The sequence below is a fragment of the Mus caroli genome, unplaced genomic scaffold (genome assembly GCF_978045245.1).
Source record: "Mus caroli unplaced genomic scaffold, Mus_caroli_1 scaffold_5, whole genome shotgun sequence".
Lineage (NCBI taxonomy): Eukaryota > Metazoa > Chordata > Mammalia > Rodentia > Muridae > Mus > Mus caroli.
In genome coordinates this window covers 68,447,056-68,464,985 of record NW_028227260.1, presented here as the reverse complement: position 1 = coordinate 68,464,985, position 17,930 = coordinate 68,447,056, and the positions used below count along the sequence as shown (strand labels likewise).

At 43.9% G+C, this 17,930-nt stretch overlaps 1 protein-coding gene across 1 annotated transcript; it reads right to left on the bottom strand.

Moving 5' to 3' along the window:
- Positions 1–129: 129 nt before the first annotated feature.
- Positions 130–9,805, bottom strand: Awat2 (acyl-CoA wax alcohol acyltransferase 2). Its single transcript, XM_021153920.2, has 7 exons — positions 9,721–9,805; positions 2,945–3,055; positions 2,315–2,385; positions 1,891–2,095; positions 1,493–1,667; positions 484–683; positions 130–284 (listed from the first exon to the last, which is right to left on the bottom strand). The coding sequence occupies exons 1-7, from the start codon at positions 9,803–9,805 to the stop codon at positions 130–132; spliced, it is 1,002 nt and encodes a 333-aa protein (XP_021009579.1).
- Between the last annotated feature and the right edge of the window lie 8,125 nt (positions 9,806–17,930).

Genomic DNA, 17,930 nt, shown 5'->3' with positions numbered 1-17,930 from the left:
GAAAACAACCACATGGATGCACACCCCCACCTCCCTCCAGTGAGGACCAGTCAAATCAGAGGTGAAGCTCCACAGGTAACTTTGGCCTGTTGTCATCATTTCCACACCATCCAGTCAAGGGAATGTCTTTCAAATTATCACCAGCTCCTGGGTCTCTGAGATGCCAAACTTTGTCTTATGCTGATCAAACAATTTTCGTAGGGCATCAATATAGAGTGTGTGGTATTTGGCCACAATCTCCTGGCTCGGATTCTCAATCTTGGGCAATGGTAGAGGTTCTCCGACTGCCAAAGGGAATGGAAAAGGGGAAAACATCAGAAAAGCTTACTCCTAGGCACAGCCTGGAGCCCAGATCACCCTGACCCTCTTGCTCATCACTCCCTACCCAGCCTCCCTGCCTCCAACCACAGTTGGGGCTGAGGCTCAGCCACAGAATGGATCCTAGAACTTAAACTAAGTCTTTTAATAGAAGGGCTCACTCACCAACAGTGGTTACTGGCTGAGAATAGGGCAGAAGGCCCCAGGAGTTCTTGGTGAGGCCACGCCCATAGAAAGCACAGGGGTAGATGTGTACCATCTTCTGGAACCACTTCTGGAAGCGATTGACAAAGCCCCCAGGAGTGAAAATGTGCTGGTCATAGAGGTCTGCCTCTCCAAAGGCATAAGCTGGGATTAGAGACACCCTGCAGAAAAAGACATGCTAAACACCAGCATCCCCTGAGTTTACCTACAGGCTCCCTAGAACTCAAGTCCATCTATAGCAAGGTCCCAGCTAACTATGGTGCCTAGACTAGACTGCCTTTAGGGACAAAGCAGCAGCTTCCACAAGGAAGCAAGCACAGTGATTCCTTGAAATGCCCAAATCTGAAGCACTTGTCTCAAAATGCCCAAAGTCCATTTCATATGTTTTCTTCGCTCTTAGGCCACATGGTAAGAAGTTTGGCTTTCTCTGCCCTAAGATGCAACCCAGTCCTTTTGTAGAGAAATTGACTATGCAAAGCCTCGAGGACAGCCCCCCTGCACAGCTCTACTGCAACCCATAGGTGGAGTTTCCCCTTTGTGCTTTCTTTTTAACTGACAAAATTGAATACAATTTGTACACAGAAAGCTTGGTAAAGTGGTTTCTATGAAGGCATGAGGACCTGAATTTAATGACCAGAAACCACATTTAAAAAAAAAAAAAGCCAAGTATGGCAACATGCTTGTAAACCAAGTGCTAGGGAAGTAGAGATGAGTGTATGTTTAAAGCCTGTTGGTTCAGCCTACTCTACCAGGTAAATTCCAGGCCTGTCTCAAAACAAAAAGTAAACACACACACAAGTGCACGCATGCACACACTGTTATGTTGGTTCTATTTAATAATAATTGTTTGCATATTTCTTCCTTTCTCTTTAAATACCACTTCCTTAAAGCCCAATATTCTTTCCTGCTGAACTTTTAGACAGCTTCTCCACTCCATCCCACCCCCATGTCCCTCTGCAGCTATCCTTACCCATGTTTAAGGGCTGTGCGCACAAAGCCTTGCCGCTTCTTCAAGAACAGGGTGGTAGAGCCTGGCGTGCTGTATCTGCACTCAGCCAGGCCACCAACCACCACCACAAGCATGTTGCCTGTGCCCTTCTGGGTAAGCAAAAAGTCCATGGAGGATCTACTCACAGAGCAGGACCCTAGTGTGCAGAAAAAGCCAAAAGTCGTTGGTTACTTAGCGATCCCTGTAAACTATCCCTCCCCACTACCATGACTACAAGGAGCATCTTCTCCAGCCTGGGACATGGGGAAGCTGGCAGTTAGCACCTGAGACAATCTTGGATTTGACCTTGCTCCCACACATCCTCTAGGTTCTCCTTATGGTAGCCCTCTATGTGGCTTTATCCCCTATGAGCCACTCACCTGTAGACATTACATACTCTCTGAGGAAAGGCACCCAGAAAAAGGCTCCTAGTGTGAGCATATAAGGAGTGATACCAGGAAAGGTCTTGGAAAAGCCTGTTGTGTCAGTGGCAAAGTGACCAAAACATGAATGGGCCATGAGCCCATGAGGATGGCAGACAAGGATGTAGTTGTGGTCAGGTGAAATATCTTTCGTCTTCACCATCTGTAGAGGAAAGTGGAGATAGGAGAGCTGGAGACAGAGAAAAAGACTTCTCTTTTGGCCAGAGAACTGGAAGAGAAAGGACTGAATTTCAGCAGTTCAGGGTGGGCAACGTGCATGTCCAGGAGTCACTGGTTCCTGGGCCCCCATGTGGCTATACCCTGTACCCCAAGTCTGACCCAAATGCTCACTCAGTAAGCCATTTACGTCTATGTGGCTTACCTTGAGTGGGAAGTAGTCGCTGTAGTGTTTCCACAGACGCCACTTCCTCACACAGGTGAACCGGCGGCCACCTGAAAGCACAGAAAAGCTCTGTCCACCCTGCTCTCCCTTTCTGGGCTCCTTCAGAGCTACCATGGGGTCCTCTAACTCTCTGCTGCTTCCTATTCTCCTACATGGAAATTAGAATAGGCATATCGGGCTGGCGAGATGGCTCAGTAGTTAAAGCGCCGACTGCTCTTCCGAAGGTTCCAAGTTCAAATCCCAACAACCACATGGTGGCTCATAACCATCGGTAATGAAATATGATGCCCTCTTCTGGAGTGTCTAAAGACAGCTACAGTGTACTTACATATAATAAATAGATAAATCTAAAAAAATTGTCTAAATATAATAAAAAGGCATATCCAGACCAATCTACAATAGGCCCAGCCTCTGCTTACTTATCCCAACCCAACCCTATCTTCCTCCTACCAACAGCAGTTCCAAGACCTTAAAAGGACCTTAAAAGCCTCAGTTTTCCTAGCCCAGAGAGGGACAGGCTGAAAGATCACCTTGAAATTAGCCAGAGCCTCTCAGGATTAGGAGAGAAGCAGGGGGAATATATGTCAATACATCCCAGTGGGCCCTTACCTCGCTCAGGGGTCTTCCAATCAAAAGCCAACCAGGTGAGCATCAACATGGTGACAGGCCAGTACGATGTGAACACCACCAAGTAGAGGTTGACAACGATCACAGTGATGACTAGAGGGAACCCAGCCCAAAGTCAAGGAATTGTAAACAGTCCCTCACATTAAAAGTCCCCCTGCTGAGTTCTGTCCACCTCAAGATCACACACACACACACACACACACACACACACACACTGACCTAGGCCTATTCAACAGTCTCTTCATCCTTACAGGTGGCCCACATGGCCATGTAACTCATACTGTCCTCCTTAACCATCCAAACCAGATTCTGGTCTGGAAGAAAAGTGTGTCCCTCATAGCTAAGCTTCAAACAACAACAACAAGGCCTCCCACCCCCAGAACGTTCCACAGCACTGTGCTAGGCTCCGCACATAGTGTGCGTAGGTGGGGGAGAAGCCACTCATAGCCACTGGACATTTGAAGTCTCAGAGCAGTTTTTCTCCAACTTATATTTTCTTCTCAACATCGACCCTTTAAGTCAGTAGTTCTCAGCCTGTGGGTCATAAACCCACGGGGTCCAAGAACCCTTTTGCAGGGGTCACCTAAGACCATTGGGAAACACAGATATTTACAGTATGATTCATAACAGTAGCAAAATGACAGTTATGAAGTAGCCGTGAAAACATTATGGCTGGGGGTCACCAAACAAGAGGAGCTGTATTATAGGGTCGCAGCATTAGGAAGGGTGAGATGCACTCCTATAAGGTGCCAGAGGAGATGGAGAGAAAGCCAACACCTATCTTCACCAGATTAGAAGTACACAAAACAAAGAGCAATGATAAATAAAAGCTGGAGTAGAATAAGATAAGGGACTGTGCTCAGCTGAAGCACGATAGAATTCTATATTAGGGGAAAATGACTTAAGAGTGATAGGGTGCCACATTCGATGTAAGCAGCCAAGACTAAGATTATATGGGGAAGTGGGTCAAAATAGAGGCTACAAAATGCAAACCAAAATCTATAATAGAGTGAATAATTCTGTGTTGACTTCTTGTTGGAGCCTCATGAAAATGATTTAAATATTTTAGGACTATAGGCCCACAAGGGAAGAATCAGAAAAGTGTCTACAGTAGATGAGAGATTTCGGTAAAACTTTTGCCCATGTAAAGTGCATGAAGAGAGAAATAACAAGCTTAGAAAAAAGCAAGCCAATCTCTCGAAGCACCTGCAAAGGATATGAATACAGGAAGTTCGCTTGCTTCTTTGGAAAAATAAGGAAAGACTCAGAATCTGGAGGATCAGGTATGCCAAGAGGTAGGGATGAAGCCCAGGCTCAACCATCAGAAGCCTGGATGGATTCCTGACCTGACAAGAAATGAATTAGAACGATAGGTCTTTTCTCCTCTTCTCAATGGTTGATGGGAGAATTATTCCCTGAACATTTGAACTGAAAAGATTCTGGATTCCGACCCAAGTGACTTTCAACTTACAACAGTTTAACTTAACAATGTTTTGTTGCTTCTGGTGGTGGAAAGGCAACAGGAATCTGGCAGAAACTGTATTTTGCTCTTTTCCTGGGCTAGCTAGCAATATGTGGTACTGTTGTGTTTCTTGGTGGACAGCAACAAAAAGTCACATCTTCCCATCAGTCACGCTGCCATGAGGATACAGACGAATGCCCCGTGTTACTAAGCTATCACAGTAGATGTATCAAATGTATTGTTTGTTGGTTAGTTTGTTAGTTGGCTTGCTGCTTTGAGACAAAGTCTCATAATACAGTATGACAGCTCACACTGGTCTCAACTCATAGCAGTCTGCCTGCTCCAACTTCCAAACTATTAGGCTTACCCTTATAAGACACTTTACCTGGCTAATGTATTCATGATTCATGGTATTTCAAACTTACTACATTTGGAGAACTTCTGTACTTACATGAGCTACAGCTGACACAGCAAAATTACTGTTGAAATGAGGGGACAGAGAATTTGATATATACAGTCTCAGATAATTTGTCTCCCATGTCTTCCCTCCCCCCCCCCAATACTACTAGATAACATGCTTCCTCAAAATGAGGGAGAATGCATAGAATTCGTGGTGGAAATAAAGGTCCAACAAAGGAGGAAACCAAGGAGGGACAGGGCTGAAAACAAGCAAGCAAGGTACCTAGGGTAGCAATTTAAAGAGACTCCCAGTCTTGGCCACATTCAAGTTCAGCCCACTATTTGCATAACCCAATAGTGAGTACCTTAAAATTTGCACACAGGTTGCCTCAAGCACTCTGGTTATAACAGCCAGACTGTAGTAGGGGGAGATCCTATTCTCCCTAGGTTCCAGAAACGCTGTTCTCAAGGAAAGAAAATGTGAGAGGTATCAAAGAATTCCCAGTGTGCTTGCAGATATTGAAAGGTTACTATGTGTGTGAAATGTTTGTGTGTAAATTAGTAATAAGTACAAGGATATCTAGTAAATGAAAAAATGAGGGAGCTAGAGAGATGGCCCAACAGCTAAAAGCTCTTGATGCTCTTAGAGAGTTGCTAGGTTGGATTCCCAGTACTTACACATCATGGTTCACAACTATCTCTAATGCTGTACATATGCATACAGGCAAAACATGCATACAATAAAGTGAAAAATCTTTAAAACATATTAATTAATTTTAAAATGAGTCAATTATTAGTTCCAAGAAAAAAAATCACACAAGAAAATACAATGTTGGTACACTATGTTTCCTAATAGTCAGACATTTAACCAAAACTGTGCTATAAGAATTCTGGAAGGGGCCTGATGAAGTGGTGCATGCCTCTAATCCCAGCACTGGGGAGGCATAGGCAGGCGGATCTCTGTGAGTTGAAGGCCAGCCTGGACTACATTGTGAGTTTCAGGACACCCAGGACTATGTAGAAAGACTCTGTCTCCAAAAAGAAGAAAAGGGGGGAGGAGGAGGGGGAAAGGAGGAGAGGGAGGAAGAAGAAAGAGGAAGAAGAAAATACAACTTTGGAAGGAAGAGATAAAAAGATCCAAGCAATATCATATAGAGCTCAAGTGTCATTTTCCATGTTGGGAAGTCAACAGAGAATGCCTAAAATTATATCACACAACAACAGTGGTTAGAAATTCCATATAGTAAACTTCAAGGCCAGCAGTTGGAACCTCTGGCCGTGAGCCACAGAAGATTTCTTGGATAATTAGAGGTGTAGGTCTCATCCAAAGGACACCTCATTTCTTTTAGCGTTTGCTCAAACTCATGCACAGCTAAAGACATCTCATGGTGTCTTTCTTTTTTCTCCCTGGCTTTTTTATCCCCATATTACATTTATTCTCTGATTCCTTGACCTTTCTTCTTCTTCTTCCCATCCCCATCATGACTAGCCTTGTTCAAATCCCACCATTTCTTAATAACCTGCTAACCCTGGTATCACTGCTACTCTCTCTGGCTCTGTGTAATTGGTTTGCTTCAGAGAGCTACAATGGACACTCAAACTCACAAGCCTCATGTCAGCGTCCCATGTTAAACCCTTTTCTGACTCCTTTCTTGCAGAAGACTAAACTCCTTCCAACAGTTTTCAGTGCTATCTATCCCTCCCCCGCCCCCCGTCCCTCCTTCCTTCAGTAAAAGTATATTAAGCAGCAATTCTGAGTTCATTCCCAACTCACCTAATCCCTGCCAGCCCTTTGCCTTCCATTTGACTCTCATTGACCCTGGCCTTTTCCAGTGCTGTGCATTCACTGTTCCCAAGGCTCATTCCTTCCTTGGCTGCTTCCTATTGTCATTCAAGAATCAGCTCAATCTGGGTGTGGTGACCCAGCACCTTGGAAGGCAGCAAGAGGCAGGTTAGGCAAGCTTGAGGTCAGCCTGGTTTACATAGGGATTCTAGACCAAGGCTACATCGTGAGACGAGTCTCACACAAACAATCTAAGAAAGAAAGAAAAACACCAAAAACCCAAATAAACAAAACAAAAAGCCCCAAATCAATCTAATTGCCAATGAACAGAAAGAAGACGCCCAAGCTCATTTTAATTGAGGATTTTCAGGTGAAGGCTGTGGCTTATTTATCTATTCAATCCACAGTAGCTAGGGCTGTATATAGGTTCTCCTTGCACTTGTCTTCCTGTGCTATGGCAACCCCTGAAGCTACATTTTGCAGTAGACAATTGGCTGTGCCTGTACCAATCTGAACAATAGAGTCCACAGTGAGCTGAGACTCCTACCAACGGGCTTGGTGCATTTAATGTGAACAAGAAATGATTATTGTTCAATTAAGCCACTAAAGGGTCACCTAGAGTGTCCTGACAAATATACTGGAAATATACCCATTTTTCAAAGAAAGAAGATAAGTAGCTTGCCAAAAGTTGTACACATAATAAAAAGTAAAGCTAGCATCTGAAGTTTGACTTCAGAAACTGTTTTCAACACCCATATTATATGTATGTTCCATGGCTTATAAGTATGTGTGCTGTGTGTGTGTTATATACACATATATAATGTATGCCATTTAGGTGCTCTCTCTCTCTCTCTCTCTCTCTCTCTCTCTCTCACACACACACACACACACACACACACACACACACACACACACCACTGTTAACAGCTATGTCTGAGGAGCATGGCTGAAGATTGAGTGAGAACTTGTGAAGGAGAGAAGCCAGCCAAAATGTTCACACTTCCTCAACCTTCAATGAATAATCATTCTCCCCAAATTCAAACTCAGTTCTTTGACCCTGGAGACTTTGCTGTCTTGTGGAAACAGTTGCAGTGATAGAAAGGTGGATAGTAACAAGATTGGGGATAGAAGAACTTGAGAAAAACAATGCCGGTTGAACATCCCTAATCCAAAAAGTCCACATACAAAATGCTCCAACAGCCTAAAATATTTGAACACTGATAGGATACTTCTACTAGAAAACTCAATACTTGACCTCATGTCACTGTCAAAATGCAGGTATACTAAAATATTGCATAAAAAATGCCACAGACAGAAATTCAATCTTGGCAATACACTAGCATGGTTCATTATGTATTTGCAAATATTCCATCCTATTCCCCTCCAAATCCAGAATCGGAAACACTTCTGTTCTCCTGCATCTCAGACATGGATACATATCCATTAAACAGGAGCTTTGCAGGTGTCACAAACTCAAAGTTCTAAAAATCCTACAACTAAAGTCAAAGCGCCCTGTTAACCTGCAGAAAAGCCCTGCCTGCAGCTGGAGGCATGACAAGACAACTGAGCTTGCAGCCAAACAAAGAGCTTGGCCCTTACTTAAGAGAGGCCACTGTAAACTGGTCTTTATTACCTTTCAGTCAAGAGCTTTTGCAAATTTAGAAGGCCCACCTGCCTCCTTCTAGACTCAGTAATAATAATATGATTCTTATTAAATAAGGCTGTGGCTAATTTAATCACTTCAATCCACAGTAGCTAGGGCTGCATATAAGTTCTCCTTGCACTTGTCTTCCTGTGCTATGGCAACCCCTGAAGCTACATTTTGCAGTAGACAATTGGCTGTGCCTGTACCAATCTGAACAATAGAGTCCACAGTGAGCTGAGCCTCCTATCAATGGGGTTTGGTGCATTTAGTGTGAACAAGAAAATAGTCTCGCTAGACTGCCAGTCTAGTGTGCACCAAGCTCCACACCCAACCTCCCAATCTGCAGGGAGCAGATGCAAAAGACAAAGAAAGGGACTCTCAGGCAAACTGCTAGCCTTTGAGAGTTCAATGACAGTACAGCTCTTCCATTCCCTAGCTGTGTGAGCTTGGGCAGATCACTTCTACTGCATGGAATTCACCTCTTCAATTATATAATGCATATTATTAGCCACATAAGGTGATTAGACTAAAGAGGCTAATATAAGTTAACTAATACTATGTGCTTGTTATTTAGCATTACATGTGTAGCCATCATTATGACTTAAGATTAGCATCAGTTAAAATGAAAGAATGCATATAAAAATAGTTGGGGCAAAATAATATAAATGGTTCTGGTGACTAACTCTACCCCTCCCACTCCGTGTCTTTAGTCTGGTTGTTGGTAGAGGTAAGAAATGACTACTGTACTACTATTCATTGGCATGCCATTGTACCAGGTTCATATTCCCAAGGCCTACCTCTATTCTTCATTCCCAGAGTGCTGACAAAATCAGTAAACCCATGCCCTTGACTCCTGTCAGTATTCACATGAACGACTACTGTTCAAGCAAGAACTTTTTTCAGGCCCCCTCCAGCAGTGATGGTTATTTCTGGTATAGAACACCAGGACCAACGTATACTTTTTATGAAGGATCAATGGTATAGATGTTAAAAAATGGTAGATACATGGTTAAATTCCTCTGGGCAGCAAGTTTCCAAAGACCCCTCTGCCATCAAATTAACTCATCACAGTTTGCTTGATTTCCTGTGGTTGCAGCCACATTCCTCCTCTTGGCTTGCTTCAGTGAATTTGCTTACCATGTCTCCATAACCTGGCCTCTGCACTTCACTGTGGACCTTGTGGTGCTCACTAGACAAATCTAAAGCAAGGCACACACACACACACACACACACACACACACACACACACACACACCTGCACAGACACATGCACATCCATGTAGTCCTTCATGCACAGATACCACAAATACCCTGCCCATGTGGGGGGGGGGGCACAGGACAGAGTAAACAACTGTTCGAGTTTGCCTCGGACAACACAAAGTTTGATCACTGAGCATCATACTACCCTAAACCCTTCAATACCAGGCAAACCCATGTAGCTGGCTGCCCTGAGTAACTTGAAGACTCACCTATAACCAAGGCACTGAGGGCCCACTGGAAAAGAGCAAAGACCTCCATGGCGGTCTTGAGGTCCTTCTTGGTGGGCCAGAACATGGTGCCCAGAATCTCAGGAGTTCCAGGTAGACGCTGTTTGGCTGTCCAGCCCTGATTGCTCTGGAGCGTGCCATGTTGTCTCTCCTGGTCTTTCTGCTCCAACTGTTGCATACTCCCCGCCCCTTGTCCCACCCTTCCACAAGACTGCAGGGCCTCCTACCGCCTCTGCTTGTCCAATTCCTTCCAGCTGCCTACCCACCTGCACTTTTACCCATTTGAGTTCAACCTGAGTTGGGATTGTGACACCCCCTTGCACACCTGGATAGTGGATAGATCCCTGATGTGAGAAGTGAGTGGGTGAGACAGGGTAAGAGAGCAACTGCCAAGGCCAGTCTGAAAATAGGGGAGCTGTGGGTAGGAAGAAATCCTGGACTCAGATAAGAGAAACTCAGTGCCTACATCTCTGTAGGTCCAAGTGTTGATGATCTTGGTAAGGGCATAGCTGGAAGGCTGACCAGGTCATAGGCTAGGTCTAGAAACACCTTCAGCCTTCAGGGCATTGCTCACAGTAAAGATAGCACATGTATAACTGTGGGCAGATAGTGGGTGCTGAGCAAAATTCTTACTGAGTAGTTCTACAAATGTTAGTACATACTATGCAAAAGTTGTCTATCATGAAAAATCAGAGCACTCGTTGCTTCTGCTAAGAATGACTGAGAAGTAATTTGATGGAAATTGGGGGAGGGACAGTAATATTCTCAATATTTGAATGGGGGGGTGCAGAGCTCACAAAATGTTTACAAACATTTGTTGTTCTTATAAAGGACCACGGTTCAATTTCCAGTACCTACACGGCAGCCCACAACTATACATAACTCTAGTTCAAGGGGAGTCAACACCCTTTTTTGAACTTCTTGGGTAGCAGGCTTTCAGAAGGTTCACAAACATACATGTGACCAAAGCACTCATGAACATAAAAATAAGTAAATACTTTTTTGTTTGTTTGTTTGTTTGTTTTTCAAGACAGGGTTTCTCTGTATAGCCCTGACTGCCCTGGAACTCACTTTGTAGACCAGGCTGGCCTCGAACTCAGAAATCCTCCTGCCTCTGCCCCTCGAGTGCTGGGATTAAAGGTGTATGCCCCCACACCCGGCAAGTAAATACTGTTTTAAAATATTTTTTAAAATACAATGAATAACTCAGGCTGATGAGATGGCTCAGCAGATACAGGTGCTTACACCAAGGCTGGCAAGCAGAGTTCCATCCCTGGGACCCATGTGATAGAGAGAACTGGATCCTTTCAGTTGTTTAAGTTGACTTCCATACATATGCCTTGGCATGCTCAGGTCCCATCTCAACACAATAAATGACTGCAATAAAAAGTGCTCTTTGAGGGGGTCGACTCAGGGTTTCTCTGCTTAGCACCTGGAGCTATCCTGGAGCTTGCTCTATAGACCAGTCTCGAACCCACAGAGATCCACCTGTCTCTGCCTCCACAAGAGTAGTCTCTTTAAATGCAGTACATATGGTTACAACTTCTGCATTTTACCACATGTAAATTTTACCTAAAAATAAAAAATATTGAACTTGTGTCAATGCTGACGTGCTTGGGGTGAAGAATATGATGTTTGCAATTTATTTTCAATGTATATAAAGTGTCTCTATGTGTAGACAGAGGGATGTATTGAAGGACCAGTAGATGCCATATAAAATAGATCAAAATCTTGTCTGCTTGTATATGTGCTCTAAAAGTAGATATGTATGTAGTTGCCAACATGTTTGCTATATCTCTCTGTAAGTTTGTGACATCTCCAAGTGTGGATGCAGGGAAGATGCAGTGAAGATGTGGTGAAGATGCGGTGAAGATGTGAGCATGAAAGCATCTCTGTCCAACCATGTGTGTGCTAGATATAAGGCCCAGTAAACTGTGAATGAAGAAAAGTCCTTCTTTAGGCAATATAATTATTGATGGTATCGTATGTGCCAGGCACTGTTCTACACAGTTGGGCTGTATTCAAGAAATAAAATAAACCAAAACAAATTAATACTCTCATGAAGTTTGCATTCTGATGAGGGATGATAAATGATTGAAATTAATTACCTAATTAGAATATAAGGTGATATAAGTTAGAGCAGAGAACGAAAGATGCAGACTACTGAGTTTTCACAGACTGAGAGGGCTTGGGTAGGAAGAGCAGGGTTTGTAGTTTCAAAATGTGTGTTGTGTAAGGCCATGCTGTGAAGGTAGCACTTGAGCACAGGTTTGAAAGGGATGAGGAAGCAAGTCATGTAGCTAATGATCCAGGCAGAGGGACCAGTCAGCACCTAGCCCTTGAAATAAGGTGTGTTTGGCAGGTTTCCAGGAGCATCAAAAAGACAAATCCTTGACAGGAACTGAAAACCTAAGGTTGGTGAAATCAGTAGGGCTCACACTGAGAAAGGCCTTATAGGACATGGAATGGACTTAGCTTTGCATTCTGACCAGAATGGAGAATTAATAAAGGGTTCTGAGAAGTCAAAGAAGATTGGATTATATTTTTGGAGGGGTAAGAAAGAAAGAGAGGATCTTTGAAGGGCTATTTTTGCTGCAAGCTAAGTTAGCAATAGTGGCAGTGATGAGACATAATGTCTCTCCTAAAACAGAGGTGTGCACCACCTTCCCCTTTATGATGTCCAGACACCTCAAGAGGGAGGTTATAGTTCTGAGTGCCTGCCAGGAGCCTTTCTCTGGTTTAGAGCAATTCTTACATCTGGTCTTAAGTCATGCAGTTCTGAAGGAAGCACACAGGGGATGGTGAGCACAGCTCACCTGCCCGGCTAGATTGCTGGTTCTGTGAAGGGCTGGAGAAAAGGGGGGGATTAAAAAAAGGAATCAATGCCTGTCTCCAAAATAGTCTGAACCCAACACAGGGAGTCTACACTTCATATTATTGGCACTGAAGAGGTGCCATCAACTTCTAAACAGGGAGGGTGACTTGTCTCAAATGCCAGGGATGGGCAACTTTGGAACAAGAGTATCTCTCAGAACTTTGCTACCCCTGTGATTAACAAATGGCTCATCCCCTTCCCCTTTATTGCCTACTTGCAGGACCAGGTCCACTAGTACACAGAGTAAACGACTCCTGGTCTAAGTCCCCTTAAGGGCTTCTGGGGACTTGGCCAGCATAGAAAGACCTGTTGCTCCAGATGGTCTCTTTATTTGACTTACATCATTGTTCAGGGTGGGAGTATATTAGGATCCAGGCTCCTGTCAGGGAAACTTGTTTGATTTGGGTTCTGGTAACATCTTTGAGATAGGTCTCATTGTGTATCCCAGGCTGGTCTCAAACTCACAATCTTTATGCCTCAGCCTCCAAAGTGCTAGGATTATAGATGTGTAGCACTACTACTGGCATGTTTGAGGAACTTTCTGAAACTCTTCCCATTTGGGAAACACTGAGATAGGTGAAGGACAGAATAGTCATAGGAAGGCAAGAATGAGGCTGGCTCACGGACCTAGTGTGCTGGTGCAAAAGAAAAGTCACTGTGATGTCCAAGATTCCAACTTTGTCTCAGTGGGCAGCAAGAAGGCCTTTCTACAAGGACACTGTTAGTGAGAGGGGCCCGTGACAGGTCCTCTGACGAGTAGTAAAGGTTTGTGAAGTATGGACTTTCAACTCTGGGTTTCCAGAGGCAACTGTAGCAGAGAAGTCAAGGGAATGCTGAATAGAAGATTCTGGACTCAACACCCCATCGTCAAACAGAGCACCAAGCTGGAGGTGGTGGCGCACGCCTTTAATCACAGTACTTGGGAAGCAGAGGGAGTAGATTTCTATAAGTTGTGGACCAGCCTGATCTACATAGCAAGTTCCAGGACAGCCAAGGCTACACAGAGAGACTCTGTCTCACGAGAGAGACAGAGAGAGACAGAGACACAGAGAGACAGAGACAGCTGTGTTAATCTGTTTAATGTTGGAATTACATGAAAGGTTGCATTTAACAAAATGGTTGGAGCTGAGTGTTCAGTGATGGCCTTTGGGGTTCTAAAGGAATAAAAATATGTACTTCTTCATTAAGAAGATGTCATTTCAGTTGAGAGCTGTGAGCCGAGTTACCCAGGACACCGACAGGGGCCAATGCCAAAGGCAGTAAGTAGAGACTTGCTAAGAGAAAGAACCACCTGCTGGAAAGGAAAGGTGCATGGACTGAGTGATCGCACCTTCCCTCCAACAAACCGACTCCTCACTCCTGTCAAAGCTGCCTCCCAACACAGTGCACCTCTTCTCCTGACCCTGCTTCCTAACCACCTATTCTGCTCTGGAACCTCTCTGGTCCTGGTCTTACTCTTCTCCTAGCCAAGCTGCTAACACAGGCCATGGAAACAGATGCTCGCTGCCATTTGTTATAAAAATGCCTACATGGATGAAGGCTCAGCCTAGGGGGCACTGAAAAAAAAAAAACCTTTTGGTTTCCTCATTTCTATAGGAGGTACTGAGCAGCAACAGATGGCCAGTCAGTTCGTAAACTGTAAAATGGTATTCACATAGGCTGCTGATGTCACTTTCATTAAGAGAATGAGGGGGAAATAGTGAAGAACATTAAGGAAAGCCCGAAGCTAAAGTATTCCTGTCCCAGAATGGTCTTCCTTCTGAGTGGCATTATCTTGTAGGTGTTGAACACTAAAGAGCTCACACTCACAGTATGAGCATTTGGAATGTTCTATAAGCTCTGCCTTCCTAGCTGTACAGAAAAGGTCATGTGCTTAACTCGGGTATATCCATCCTTATCCTAAACTTCGGAAATGGCCAAGACTTCTTAGGATCTTCCAGTCTGTAGTCCCACCCCTTGGATCGCTGCTCTGCTCTGTGCTCACTGATCCTTAGAAAGTCTGAGACTGCTGTGTTTAGATAATGCACCAAAGACAGAACAAAGGAAGCACCACACCCAAGGCTAACTTGAAGATTTCACTTGGCTTAGAGGTGTGTGGGTCAGGGTTACCTACAGAAGTCTAAGAGGCCATGAAAAAGCTATATCACCTAAAAGTTCCATCCCTGCATGGTTGAAGACTTCACTGAAGGTGCATGGATGAGATCTACCTTCAGTTAACCTACCTCTTACACTCTAGCATCTACTAAAATCACATAGAGCTGGGGGAGGGCAGGAGAGAGTGGTGGCTTCTAGGTGAGGGTTCTTGACCCTCCCATGCCCCCTCCATTACCATAGAGCTAATTATCACTGTATTGTTTATTTCATAGCTATAACTATGAGGCTAAGCATTGTATAGATCACCACGGTAACCCCTGCTCCTTGATAGCTGATGGCCATGGGTGACCAAGAAAGAAAACAGCTATTCTCCAATAGAGCCACAACTTGTCCAGTTGAAAGCCACCACTGGAGGTGTCCTGTCCATGGCCTTCATTGAGCCCTTACTAGTGAAAGCGTTTTTCCTGCTTTGGACTCAAAGACAACCCAGGCCAGTTCTGCTTCAGAACTCTGTAAATGGATCAAAAATAAAACCGATCCTTTCCTTACATACTAATTTTCACTTCACCTAGGCATGGTTACCAAATAAAATACAGGAGACCAGCTAAATTTGAATTTAGGATAAACCATGAGTAGTGTTGTCTGAATATATCCCATGCAATATTCTGGATATATTTGCTCTAAAGCATCACTGCTTCAGGGAAAAATGTATTTCATAGGACATACTTATATGAAAATATTGTTGTTCATATGAAATTTAAATTTAATAGAATTCTATACCTTCATTTGCTAAATTTTGCAATGCTATGTATGATTCAGGGTCATATGATTGAGGCAAGTCACACGCTAGAAGTCACATTGTGGAAGATCCATCTTAGTGGCTTAGGGAGGTTTGCATATCACATGTAATTTCTCAGCTGCCCCAGCGGTCAGGCCATCCCTTATGTCCTGTTGAACAAAGTCTTCAACTGCTCAGGGAGGGATGGGTTGCTCTTGAATGCCTGGCATCCAGCCTCATACTCCTATGCTGCTCGTCCCTAACAAAGTGGGGAGGGCTTTTAGGTATTCTGACTCAAGTGCACTTTTCCATTTCTCCCATTTGGCAAACTAAGAATGATCAGGGACAGAGGCCTGACAAAGAAAACAAAAGATTAATGATGAAGGGGGAAAGAAAGTTCTAACTCAGTTCAGAGGAGCCAGAGTGGGTCCCTGGCAACTTAGAAGGCTGGAGATAGCTATCTCCTCTACTCTGACACACAGGCTGACATAAGTGTTCCATGCCATTCTACAGGTCCTGGTTTTCATCTGTCTGTTCAGTTATAAACTCCTTGAGGTTATGGATCTCTGTTTACTTCACTCATTGTTGCTTTTGTAGTACTTAGAACAGTGTCTGGCACATGGTACAGCTGGCACCTGGTGGTAGAATGAATGAATGAACACAGCAGCTGAAATCTAGGAACACAGTCAGGAACAAGGTTGGGGGTCAGCACAGAAAAGAGGCCTAACAGTACAGAAACAGCTTGTGGCTCTATTGCCCTAGGGAATAGGTGGGAGGATGAGGGAAGAGAAAATCTCCAGTAATTTATTTAAAAGCTTTCAGAGAGGTCAGTTCTCTGTTGCTCAATTACCTCTACCTCCGGATTCAAATCCCAGCACCTACAGCCCAGTAAGATAACCCCTCATCTGCCTGCTAAGACAACTCTCCAGACGCCCAAGCACTGGGATACTAGGACAGGAAGGCATGCTTTCCCCATACCCCTGCTCTTTAGGCTAAATAACATCCTGTACTAATGTCTCTAATGAGGATGACTTAGATATGCCTTCTATATGACAATTTCTCAGTGGCCTTCTGAACATTGTTTTCAATAGCTCCCTGAAAACACGCCTTTGAAGTGGGCTAAAACCCCAGTGCAAACACTCAGGGACCATTATATATCAAATGAATGAAATACTGATTACCATGTCAAACCACCATCACTAAGAGCCTTTGGAGGCCTTCACAGGTCAGGGAGGATGATAAAGTAGTGAGTGGAAGAAAGATGATGTGGGATTATGGTATAGGGAGCAGGAGCTAGGAGGTAGGGACTGGGAGTGTGGCACAGGAAAGGAATTGCCACTTATTCCTGATTTCTTTAGAGACAAGACATCATGGTCCCTTGCAGGACTGGCTCCAATCACCAGCCACCCCCATCTCACCGACTGGCAAAGCTAACCTTTAATCAATAAGGTGGCCTATATTATTTCCAGCACTTCTCGTTTGTTTGTTTGTTTGTTTGTTTGTTTGTTTGTTTGAGACAGGGTTTCTTTGTGCAGTCCTGGCTGTCCTTGGAACTCACTTTGTAGACCAAGCTGGCCTCGAACTCAGAAATCTGCCTGCCTCCCAAGTGCTGGGATTAAAGGTGTGTGCCACCACTGCCCGGCTCCAGCACTTCTTATTAGGGAAGAAAATTTTAAATTCTTTACTATCTACTCCTTATCCAAAGTTCAGTTCAGAGGAAGGCCTAAAGAGCAGACAGCTAATCTATTGCCAGTTATATAGGCAAAGCATGTGCTATAAAGCGTAGGCTATAATTTCAATATGGGTGGGTGTGTTGAAAGAGGAAACTTCAGTGTAGAGATAGAGAAGACATATTGGATACTACAATAATTATGGCTTCCTTAACACAAGAGATGGAGGGTAAAGCTCAACATTGCAAAGCTGGTGTTTTTGACTTCAAGCCATAGAAATAAACCCACACAGTGAAGCTCACCATTTATGAGGATCTCAAGCATCTGTCATCCCCTCTGCATAATATGACAAAGTAATTTGATTGCAGCAGACAAATATGACATACCTGCCCATTGATACTGAGCTATCAAAGCTCAAAAGATTTCTCTTTCATGATCAACATAATGATTTTTCTAAAATAGTGTTAAAATCATTTTAAGTCATGGTATTTCTCTGAAACATTAATGACAGGAAGGGAAGGTGTTTAGCATTTCTATTTAAGAGAAAGAACATAAAGTTGGATGGTTAGGGAGATAGACAGGTAGGACCTAGGAGGGATGGGGGAGGGGAAACATAATTAAAATACATTAAATGGAAAAAGTATAAATTAAAAAAATAGAATAGAAGAAAGGGGGCTGGGAAGATGGCTCAGTGAGTTTGCCTAATAAACTGAGTTCAATCCCCAGGATTCCTGAAAAGGGGGAAAGAGAGAAAATGCTCCCCAAAATACTCCTC